At 41.4% G+C, this 11,991-nt stretch overlaps 1 protein-coding gene across 2 annotated transcripts; it reads right to left on the reverse strand.

The window, feature by feature from the left end:
• Positions 1-642: 642 nt before the first annotated feature.
• C1H3orf52 (chromosome 1 C3orf52 homolog) lies at positions 643-11,625 on the reverse strand. Of its 2 annotated transcripts, XM_063318848.1 has the most exons (7): positions 11,232-11,625; positions 9,732-9,950; positions 6,651-6,774; positions 5,951-6,084; positions 4,968-5,038; positions 2,890-3,089; positions 643-1,890 (listed from the first exon to the last, which is right to left on the reverse strand). In XM_063318848.1, coding segments are annotated over exons 2-7 (699 nt in total). In that variant the 5' UTR covers positions 9,900-9,950; positions 11,232-11,625; the 3' UTR covers positions 643-1,888. The 2 variants fall into 2 exon arrangements, with proteins under 2 accessions (XP_063174918.1, XP_063174831.1); XM_063318761.1 differs by lacking the exon at positions 11,232-11,625 and having other exon boundaries at positions 9,732-10,049.
• Between the last annotated feature and the right edge of the window lie 366 nt (positions 11,626-11,991).

Consider the following 11,991-nt stretch of genomic DNA (forward strand, 5'->3'; position numbering starts at 1 on the left):
GACGGCTGGAAAAAACTGAATGCTTGGCACCTTCTTTTTTTCTGTCAGCTCCTAAGGCACACAGAGGTATCATCATAAAGAAGCATAATCATTAGATTATTTTTCAATTCTTAGAAACAGAATCAAGATAAAGAAGAGTTCAAGGGCAGATTCAGTCATCTTAAAGCAATAAGCTCAAGCAGCATCTCCAAGGCAAACTATTTCTTTGCTGCTGGTATTTTCATAGCCTGCTGCTTTTGGGACAAACCATACAAACCATGAATTTTATCCTTCCCCAATGTAAGAATCAGAAGGCATATCTCTTCTGGTTATATCTTGCACAGAATATTGCATCAAGAGAAATTATGGCTCTTACAGCCAACACTACATATTACAAATCAAGATGGAGTCAGAATTAGCCACAAATATGAGAGCCATGTGAACTGATTTGGTCCAGGCTGTTTCCCAAGCTCAGTTAAAACTCAAGCATCAACAAATATGGGTTTGCGTGTACAGCTGTGTCAGACAGATGTTTCACACAGCTGTAAGCACTTATAATTCCGATGGTTATTTTGCAACTCAAACATCTGAAGGACTGGAGCTGCTGAAGAATGAAAACAAACACTTTTTAGAGTAAAAATAAATAATTTAATGCATGTTGAAATTATCATATTACTCCTTAAATAAACTAGTAACATTAGAAAAAGAGAAACAATTTCCCATAAGATATTTCTCACAATACAAAAGGTTTCATAAAATAAATTTGTCTATCCAACAGTACTAACAGTTATACTGGCTATAAACAAATAACAAGAAGCAATACTTCACTAACATGGTAGTGAATCCATCACATTCTGTGTAAAGTTAACGCTTATTTTTTAATTTTCGTGTTACAGTTAATTACTGGCTACAACTTTCATGCCGCATTGGCTTACGTGACCTGCTTCAGCACCTTCTTCTTGGCATTGGTCCATCTCATCTGATCTCTTGTCAACAAGAACAACTACTTGCTGCCTTATTAAGGCAAATGTCTTGCATCTGTCCATTTTTATCCCCACTGCAGGGGCAGGGAGCATAATTAGGGTATAGACTAGTTTCTCATTGAATTTACAAATGAGGGTCAAATAACTGTCTTTTTACAAGTACCAGTAGCTAAATATTAAAGCACACAGCTAACGTGGCCTTTTCAAGATTCCGGTTGCATTCAGGTGCAGTAATGAACGAGATATGTTTCTTCCTTCTCCATTTCTATTTCACATTACAGAAGAGAAAAATATACCACCTTGTTCAGGAAGACTGTAGGATTAACAAAGGAATGATGAGAGTTAAAGCTCATTTAAGAAGCAAAGGTCTTGCCTGTAATTAAAGAAAACCGGAAGTATATTTAAGTTTTCAGGCTGTTTTGAGAGGAAAGTATAACAGGGAAACAAGGCACGTGAAGTTGGCGGGGGAAAGTAACAGACCTGGGCATGGATGGAAGGGAGCATTAAGGACAAATCCGTGCAGATAATTTTGGATAATCCAAGAGCAGAAGAAAGGAGCCATGTGCAAGAATCCTTCTAAAGCTCATGCAGGGAAACCAATTTTAATCACAAGGCAAGATAAAACAGAGATTTCAAAGTCAACAGAGCATGCGTCAGGCAAGATACACAATTTTCACAAGGGCGAAATGGGTTATTGATATATCAGGACAACGATAAAGAAGGAGGTAGCAATGTTTATGAGTACAACACTGTTATAAATATACCATTTCCCGTTTACAATATTGCATCACAGACAGTATTTACAGGACAAAGTCTTTAGAATTGTTTCTACCGAATGAACAGCTCCCGGCCCTGGGATTACTAATAGAGAGAAGAAGCCCATCTCTCCTAGACGATAAGGAAGATGAGGAGTCTTTCCATCGTTACTCTGAAAGTTAAAACAGTACATTATTAACATTGAAATGAAACTTTAGTTAGATATTTCAGCGTATTCTTTCACGTCCCTTTTGCAATGTGTTTTCTATGAATCCTGTCAATATATAAGGAGCAAAATGATACTGAGTATTAGAACTCATGAGCTGTTGCTCTCTTGAGTATCAAAAGTATGAAGAAAAATCAGTTTGAGGTAAGCACAAATCTTACTTATATACACTGTATGTTGACGTGTTAACCTAGGATTGTTCTGAAAGCATGTAAGTGGGAGGTGGGAGGAAGCAGCTCCATGCATTTTTTCCAGTAAAACTTCAAAGCTCATAGGGCTTTTATACTGACATTTCAGTCAAGACAGATCTATGGATTTGTCAAGACAAATCACTGGAATCTCTACCTAGTCACGGGTAGTCATTGGAATCACTCCCTAGAAAACGTAGAAGAAAGAACATTTCATTCCTTTAAAAGATATCTCTGTGCATAATAAATTTTCCCAAAAAACTTTGACAAGGCAAAAATCAGGAGGCTTTTTTATCCTTGACTATGAAAAAAAAAAAATCAGAAGTTGACCCCCAAATTACTTATCTGGTGTCACTTGGATTTTAACTTTTCTAATAAGCATTCAAATACAAATATATCATGAGGAAAAATAATTTTAATTATTTGGCTCCCCATTATGGTGCACACACATATGAGGAGATTTTCTTTGTATGTATAATACGCAAGTGGAGAGCTGAAAAGTTTGGTTGGAGTCTGTAGCTAAGCAGTCTCATCCTTACTCTGTTTCTAATCAAAGGACTAAATACTGAATCCTAGGTAATAAGCTAAGCATAGAAAGACTTTCTTGAAAACTGAATATTTTACAATTTTCTTAATATTATTGTTCAAAATATATTTCCTAAAAAAAATCAACATCTTTCCAGAAAGATTTCCCTTCTTTCAAGCAAATACTTCAGCTCTTTGTAAAGAAACAGTCCCTCTAATGTACAGCACTTACATGTTAATGTGAGAGAAGTTGGGTCAAGCTTTAACCTGTTACATTCAGACGCCCCAGTATTAAAAGAATCATCTTCATCGTAAATATTTTGACGTAGAACGTTCCTTATAAAATCTGGGTTCATTGTGTTTTCCATAAACCCCTCTGTTGACGGTGGTACAGAAAACTCTAGCTGATAAAATACAGTGGAGCTTTCATTACTGAAAAACAAAAAAAAGTCAAGTATGAATGCCTTCCAGTCATGACTGGATCTTTTCTTTCTTGAGAAGGTTGACTTTTCATACCAATGTTGGTGTGGATTTTTTTTTTTTTAAACTTGTTCTAAGAAAAGCATTATAAAGGAAAACTGACATCAAAAATTCCAGTTTCCTCTTTCACCCCCACTTCTCAGAGCAGCTCTTGACATCAACAGAAATGGGGCACATACCTGAAGGCAAACTGAGACACGTTTTCAAATGCACAAAGGGCAAGTGGACACATGTCGTAATGGGGTGAGGTTTTCAGCACTTGTGCCTAACAAGTACATAACGATAAGAGCAGAGGTGCCGCAATATCTCACGCATAGGTTAGCTGAGAACCTGCAGAAAGATTTGCTCTCCTGCTAGTGGTACCTGGCACAACCGATCCGTGCTCTTACCCCAGCTCTGGAGTGGATTATGCAAACTAATGCACTGGAGTCCATCTCTGGAGATTTCACTGTTTGTGGTCTACCAAGTTCCCTACCTACAACTTGACAGTTACATTTTGTACACCCAGGATTTAAGACATCAAAAAAGACATTGGATGCGGGAAAAGAAAAGGAGAAAGAGAGAAAAAGGGAGGGAGAGAGAAAAAGAGACAGATCAGCCAGTCAGTAAGTATGCAGAACTACAGCTTTGTATTCGGTGTGTAAATTATAACTTTTACACATAAGGCTCACTCGTTGAACACAGCCAGCATGTCCAAGGCTGGCAGTACAGGGGAGCACATTCCCCAAAGTGCTCTCATGACTGCCCCTTGCCCCAGCCCAGGCAGGTCTTCCTCTGTCCTTGCTCTCTCAAGGGCCTTGGGCTTTTGAAAATCTACTTCCCATGATTTATTCCTCTCTTTCTAATCCCTTTTGTAACAGTGCTTTTTCAGAAGTCTTTGTGGAAGCCCTCTGACCACCTTCCCTTGCCTCCCTGCTGTCTCTCCATGGCAGGACCATATTGCAGGTGATCTTTACAGTCCCAGTTTTCTCTCTGTTGCTCAGCCTCCCTCCTGTTGTAAGTCTGTGGTATCTCCATAGGTTAAAACTCTACAGCCTCAACCACAGTGAACTCCTTACCCTTCCTCCAGCGCCAGTTTCTGCCAAGAGTAAGATCCTCCCTCTGTTCCAGCTTGAAGCTTTCTGTTGCCTCTGCAAGGCAGGCCTGGATGTTTTCCCTCTTCTTCCCACCATTGCTACGCCTCTGTCCCCATCAGCCTTTGGTGGCTGAGCTTCTCCTTCATGTGTAAGCATCTCCCACCCCGGCTAACCCAGCATCCACTCTACCACCTGCTCTGCCTCCGACTCCTACTCCACCAGTCTCTCTAACGTGCTGCTACTTTAAGATTTGCTCCTGTCGTACAAAATAAAGTGTGGTGGAAAAATGATCTAAGCATACCAGCGATGCAATGTTACTGTTTTGGCTGTCATGACTTGTATGTCCCTGTTGCTTTTTGCTCTTTTGGGAACAAAACAATTTTCCCCTCCCTATCAACCATATTTTATTTATTTAAGACTATTTAAGCCATGTCAATCTCAAGTGGTTCCAGCAGCTCTTTTTCCTTTTAATAAATGTCTTTGAATATGTTTATTAAGGGCTGCATTTGGAACCAAAGACAGCAGAGGTGACACTTAACAGCAGGAAAATGTTACTGTCATTATATATTATTAGCAGCACTTGCCATTTACACCAGAGGATCCTTCAAACAGTTTTCGTTACCTATTTTTGTAACTTTCCCTCAAACATCCTCCTTTTCACAGATTTAAATGTTGCATATATTTACACAGGCACATGTATGTCTTATCAAAAGCTTGGAAATTTTGGATAATTTTGGTGACAGAAATTGCTTACCTGAAATAAACCACCTGAGCCGACCTAAAGTAGCGCCCTAGAGCTGGAGATGAACTGTAGACATCTGTTAACTTGGAGAGAAAAAAAAAAGAAAAGAAAAAAATATTTATTCCATTCCCTCTCTCTTTTCCCCATAAAAAAAGTACAGCAAATCATTCTTACGAGGTGTTTTAAGGGGCATAAATGCAGGTGCTGAAGGTCAAATATCATCAAACATCCGCCCCAGAAAGGGTATGCAATCCTTTTAAGCTTGACAGACAAGTTAATCTGGGAGTTTGAGTGATTACTATATTACCTTAACACAATGGAGGCATTCGGGGGTGAACTGAAAATATGCGCTCATGTTGCCATGTGCAATTTATGTTGTTTGGCTTGGGTTTTTATTAGTATCAACCCCCCCTTCTACTCTTACTCGATAGAGGGAAGGGTCTCTCTATTGACCGTCGCTTACCACAATAAGTCAAAATCAGCACTGCCATGCCTGCCGAGCTTATTGCAGCCGTAACTCAGAGCTGTAATGGCTCAAGGCAAATGACAGCTATAAAAGCCAGACTGTCATTGTGTCTTACATACTTACAGGAGAATGCAACACACAGGATTTTTAGCTGGCATTGGGCTTAGATGACTTCACAGGCCCCTTCTAACCTAAATTATTCAGTGATTCTATAAAAAAGATAAAGAATATGCCCCAACCATTACTGAAGTTTAGGGGGAAAAAAATATGGCTTTTTTTTTTTCCCTCTCCTTTTATTTATTTATTTATTTTTAAAAATCAATGTAAACTGCTTGTGTGCTTAAAAGCAATTCCTTTCTCTAGATCAGGACTTAAAATTATACCAGAAAAAGTACAGCTCTCAGATTATTGTTTTGTTTTTTTTTTTACTTGCAATTGCTACACAGAGAAACAAACTTCTAAAAAAGGAAAGCAGTGAATCTATGTTACAAGAAGAATTAGCTTTGCCAAGAATCACATCAACACATACCCTCTTAGTAATGTTTTCAGAGAAGAGGTGTGGGAGACCACACATTAACTCCAACGTTCCTGAAAAATTGCGATAATTTCTACTATTTAGTAGCGCCTCGGGATCCCAATAGTCATCCTCATCTGTGTAAACATCTAGTATTCAAAAGGAGACAGAAAAGGAAGGACAAATTCCCAGTTAGCAGAAGTATTGAAAAAAACTCGCTTAGCTTTCTTCAGGGTGGCTTTCTCACAGATTTCCTAGGTAATGACCGTCTGGGAGTAACAGAAAGAAAGTGCAAGTCACCTGAAGAAAAGTGACAGCACATTGAGGTCAATCACCCACCCCCAGTAGGGAAAGTCAGCTGCTTTGGGAGCCTGACAGGCACCGACACCACTGGAGGGGACGCAAGTGATCCATTGCGCTCGTTGCAATGTTACAAGCATCATTTCCATCCTCATTCCCAACTGTTCTCGTAACGTTTTCTCACTTAGCTACAAACTGGAACTGCCCTCTGATCAGGCTACAAGTTGCTTGTTGCCTGCTAAGCTAAAAGCGTTCACATCTACTACTCAACACACCACCCTCTGCAGTCAGCATCCCAGTCCCTTCGGCAGTTTACAGAAGGAATTTCAAGGGTGCTACTGTTCTATTTATGTTATATTAGATTGTACATATTGTACATTTTTATTAGAGGACAAACCAAGAGTGAGATACTTACTAGAATAAAGAATTAGGCTGATGAGAATGACCAGGAAGAATACTAGAAAAATTGTAGTTATAATCATCCATAGTTTACACTTCCAGAAAACTACATTCCCGCATGATTTCCAAGGATCTCTCTCCTAGTTACAAAAGGAAGAGTCATGTTGATTAATGAAATAAGGTGGGAAAAAATATTTAAGCCGGTCTCTACTGTAACATTTAGAAACAAAACCCCCACATAGATGGGAGAGTCTCATTGGTAAGCAATGCCCTACACCAGAGGTTCCCACCCTTAAGTACTGCGGCCCGTGGGAACATAAACCTGCAGAAGGCAAAGGACATTCACAGGCAGGCTTTTACTTGAAAGACAGACATATCGTTCCCCGTTTGTGCAGAATTTCCAATTCCTGAATTGCCCGTTAAGCTGAGGTGCTAAAAAGGTGCTTTCATGGCTTCCAATTTTTTTTTCTTAACTACATCGATTTGATTTGTATGTTCTGCAAGCTGTCCTTTACATGTTTGCCACCCCCACCAACCAAAAAGCTGCCTGTGGAAGAATTTCCAGAATCATTCACCTCTGCAATATTGATGATATCAGTCTGCATAGATGCCAGCACCCAAAGCAAGTGGATTGCTATTCATAAGATTTTATTGCATTAAAGAACACGCTAAAAAAATTGAGACTTTTACAGCCAGCTCCCTTTTTCTTCAGAAGAATAGAAACTTGAAGCCTATTGAGTATATTTAACAGAAAGTTCATTAAAAATCTCATCTGTTCTAGGAGATCACAAGGAAACTCTCTTCAAAACAATTGTGCATACATGTATGTTCATACAGGAAAGAAAGGACAATAGTGGCCTTTCACTTAATTGTTAATAAGATTTAAGACCACAGCAGAAATTAGTCTTTTAATTAGTTACCCTAGTAGTAGTAAAAAATAAAATAAAATAAATAAAGCTTAGGTGACACACAAAACAAATGAAAAACTCAAATTGTTTTATTCCACAGGTAGGAGACTGAAGGAAGGGCATGAATTCATAAGCAGACCATCCTGCCTTTTTAATTCCTTCTCCTCCTCCTCATCCGCCATAAATCCAGTGGTAAACTCCACGTCCTTTTTGACATCAGTAGCAGGCAAGGCAAAGCACATGCTGTAGATTGTCTGGGCCACACATGTGCAGGCTGGCAGAAACCAGCTGCTAGCTGGAGGCATTAACCCAGGTTACCTTCCTTTACCTTTTGAACTTTCTAAGAAACCAGCATAATAGAAAGCCTTTCACTGAATTCAGCTGACATCCACCAGCTGGCTTAAAGCCTCTTTGGGGGTGGCAGACGAACAGGGAGAGAAAACAGATACCCGCAGAAAGACCTTACAAGAGTCATTTCTCCAGGAGCGGGGGCAGATAACAGCGCTCTCTGCAGACACCCCTGCATGTAGAACTTCACTTTGGTGGAGAACGAAGGGCAAAAGCTGAATACGGTTTCACTTACAACGTGCTTTCAGGTGTGATCGTGTTCACATATATATTTTTTATTTGATTTTTAAAATGTATTATGAGAATGAAGCTTCAATTTAATACTTGACACTAGCATATCGTTTTGTGAGAAAAGAAAAAAAAAGCCAGTTAACTACTGCCTAGAGTACAACTATGAAATCAGGCATAGTAATATCAGTTGAGACAGACAGTTACCAAGCCCAAGTTTCGATAGAGCCACATATTTAGACCATCACAAAAGGGTAATTCTTTATCACGCATAGCAAACCCGCTCGATCTCAAGCAAGCATTCAGCTCTACAACTATCGCCTACCAGCTGGGCCAACACCCTCTGGACATTGCCCATATACATCATCACAAGACTCCTGGAAGGGAGCAGCAGCAGAGAAAACCTCTCCCCAGTGGGCAGGGCAGCTCTTCCGATTAACCCACCACCTGACCGGGAAGCAGAGCCTGATGATTTTCCAGCGGTCCCTATAGGATAGGAAGCCAGTTGCCAGAATCAGCAGAAACGCAGCCCAAATGAAAACTCAGTTCTGGGAAGGGGAAGTCTAAACTGAAACTTAAGGATAAAGTTTCTCAAGACAGCTGAGCGGATCTGGCTCACCCCTGCCTCTCCTCCACCCTCTCCTGTTCCTCTTTGCGCCTCCCTAGAATTCGTCTGACCCTGCAGCAAGCTGTTTCAGCTTACCAGACCAGAAGAGAAGTAATCAGATATAGCAGAGCAAACGGTGGGGTTTTTTGCCTAGCCGGTGGAATGAATCAGCCGACAGAGCTGAGGGGCTCACACAAGGAAGCAGTTCAGTGCTGCTCAGGCAGGAGCGGGAAGGGAGGGGTGGCGTGACGAATACAGCCCAGCTCTCGGGAGGGCTCAGCCATCCCTACAGAAAAGGGGGACACATCTTCGCTCCACCACTGATGTTCCCTCCACTCTTGAGTAAGTAATGAAAGATCACTGTACAAAAAGCGACCTGTGAGTATATGCAGCTCCGCTGCCAGCGTTAGTCCCTTCCACAGCTTCAAGCTAAACACTGGGAGCGAACTCCCTCAGGACTCACACGCTGGTCTTAACTGAGGCTTTGGGGCACTCTATTCATACAAATTCATAATTCTTAGCAACTGCAAATTACTCAAAACAAGAGAGAATCCAGCAAGGTCGGCTGCAGGACATTCTATTCTTGTTTTGGCAGTGCTGTTTTCTGATTAATTTGTTCTGAAAGAAAGCCTGCTTTTATTATGGGTTTCAACTTTTCTCCTTTCTGTTTTTGAGCCTAATCCCACTGAGAGCACACAAAAAGAGAAAGCAAAACTCAGAGCACCAATTACAACTTCGTTTTCCAAGTTAAACTTCACAGACAGCCAAGCACAAAAAATGAAAAAGAAAGCTTAAAATCCCTCTCCAATATTAGAACACTTCTTGAGAAGAGGAAAATAAATGTTTAACAGGTTTTCAGCCCTTTCTTTCAAGTGACTAACCTTTCCCTCTCCCTCAAACAACAAATTAAACCACCTCTACAAGATGTTCCTGCAAAGTGTCATTTCACTTGCTGTGTGGTGTTTTCACCGACAGCAAGTATCAAATGAGCATGTGAAATTCCTACCTTTCTCGTCTGAGCATCTAGAGGCTTGCCATGATCAGCCTCACTTTCCTCCACGTTATCTTCTTGTAATTCAATGATCTCGTGCTCCTGACCAGAGCTTTGCCTTTTCATAGCTGCTGTCTCTGCGCGAGGACCTCTGACTCTGAAGCAAGCACGGAGGCAACTCATTTCCTTCTGGTTTCGGCTGCAGTTATGGCCAGTAGTAGTTCTGGTACGAGGCTGGAGACGGTAACAGGGAGAGTTGGGATAGTTTTCACAGGAGTGATCTCAAAACGCTGATAAAGAAGGGGAATTCCTTGGAAGGATGAATAATGTCGTCATCTGCACTGGCTAGAGGGAAACGGGAGGCGGAGGAAGTATCGATTTGCCTAGTTGTGAGAACTGCAGCCCTCAGCTGTGCAATACTAGGTTTTCCAGTTTGTCTACCTTTACTGTACCAGCCCTTGACAAGCAGGTGACTAAACCTTCAGCGACGTTGTCATTTGCTGAGGCAATTCTGAAAGCAGCTGGATTGCTGTCGCTGCTGCTGTCAGATGGAACAGTAAAATACTATTGCTGTTACCCGCGCAGCGAAACAAACGGGTGTGGTTCTGAACAGCGCAAACTGAGTGAAGGGACACAGAGGTTGGTGTTCAGTTAGGCTGTGAAGGGAACGTACAACATCCATCAACACTTCTAATTTTAATCTCCCTGTGTAGTCAATAAATGAACGCTACTCACCTTGGTACCATGAATTGTCCTCTCTCTAGGCGTTACGCACCCTAAAATCACGTCTGGTGTTAAAGAACCATTTATGTCTATTCACATACTATCCGACCTAAACCTGAGAAGCTGCTTCCGTGTAAAAAAACACAAAAGGACAAATCTGAAGAGGAAGATGGCGTTCAATTTCAGCCTTTTCTCTGCAGGGCATGCTTTTATGAAGCAAATCATGGTGTGAGTTGGGATCTGGTCGGCACTAGCTTCCTGCATGAACTCTCCTGTGCTTCTTAGAGTCACTCATGCCAACTTATTGCCTCCAGGGGCTGATCCCTGCCCCCACCCTTCCAGTGTCCTTTCATCCTACCTCCTCTCATTTCTCCTGCTCTGACTCCATCATTGTGTTTGCCTTTCTTCCCCGCAGAGCACCTCTCTCCCCTCTGGATCAAAAGGATTGGGCAGGCAGCCAGCAACTGCACTCTTGCTCATTCCCTTGTCCCAACACAGAGAGGACGGTGGGTTAAGAGGAAAGCAAAGCCTCTTTCTCCAACTCCCTCCCTTGCTGGCTGAGCACCCACTCACAGCACTGCTCCTTTTTCCTGCCAAATGCTGAGGATGGTTTTCCTCTCCCCAGCTTTTCTCATTGTGAAATTCATCTGGGTATGGATGCCTGGAGCACTCCTGGGGATTCAGATTCCTGATGTCATGTCACAGCCTTCCAGGCAAAAGCGGTCTACCAAGCCGAGCACACGGCTTGGTTTCATTCAACTAATAAAAAGACACACAAATTGCATAACCCACCTTTTGGTTCTGGAGAATCCTTAAAACTCCGGAGGATGAAGCTGAGCGGTCATCAAGAACAAAACTTGTGTCTGGATCCACAAGATTTCACCTAGGACATCTTCACTAGAAAAACCCTTTTCCTGATGGTCTCAGTGCTCCTGCTGGAGATGAGCTTCATTTATTTCATTTTCACTCACAGCAAGAGACCTTACCTTCCTACTGAATTGTCTGACAATAAAACAGTTTTTCTAAGTCAAATGAGTTAATGATTACGGATCTCGCCCTGGAAAGGGACAAAGTCCTTTCATTTACACCTGAGGAAAGAGCTCCTTACAAATGCTTGAGTTTCTTTAGTCTGGTTGATCCGACTTCCACACTTGGTGCCTGTCTTGCATGTGAAGTAACCAACCCTTCTGACGCGTGGTGTGAGAAACTCTTAAGGAAAATGGGAAGTCAAGAACAGATCTGAATTTTCTGGCCCAGGCTTTTATCTAAAACAGAACAGTAGGAAAACTGCTTTCTTCCGTAGTGAAGACATCTCTGGTTTCAATATAGGGAAAAGAAACGTATGCCCTTAAATATAAGCGTTAGTAAAATGGGAAAGTTAGGCTCAGCCTTACAAAAAGAGGAAACTCCAAGGTATAAATGTAGTTCTGATTGCACCTGGGCGCTAGAGTTTCAGAGGCACAATCAAATGAATAAAGCATAGCCACTTGCATTTTTAGCACGTGTTTATTAAAAAGGAAGATGTGAACGAAAGACTAGCCTTTAAAGATAA

The sequence above is a fragment of the Chroicocephalus ridibundus genome, chromosome 1 (assembly GCF_963924245.1).
Source record: "Chroicocephalus ridibundus chromosome 1, bChrRid1.1, whole genome shotgun sequence".
NCBI lineage: Eukaryota > Metazoa > Chordata > Aves > Charadriiformes > Laridae > Chroicocephalus > Chroicocephalus ridibundus.

Excerpts from the sequence above, each read along its gene's own strand:
- C1H3orf52 (XM_063318848.1), bottom strand. The coding sequence starts at position 9,899 with ATGAGTTGCCTCCGTGCTTGCTTCAGAGTCAGAGGTCCTCGCGCAGAG. Across the intron at positions 6,775-9,731 it reads TAGATGCTCAGACGAGAAAG|GAGAGAGATCCTTGGAAATC; the intron begins GTAGGAATTTCA and ends TTTTGTAACTAG. Across the intron at positions 3,090-4,967 it reads GCTCAGGTGGTTTATTTCAG|TAATGAAAGCTCCACTGTAT; the intron begins GTAAGCAATTTC and ends TTTGTTTTTCAG.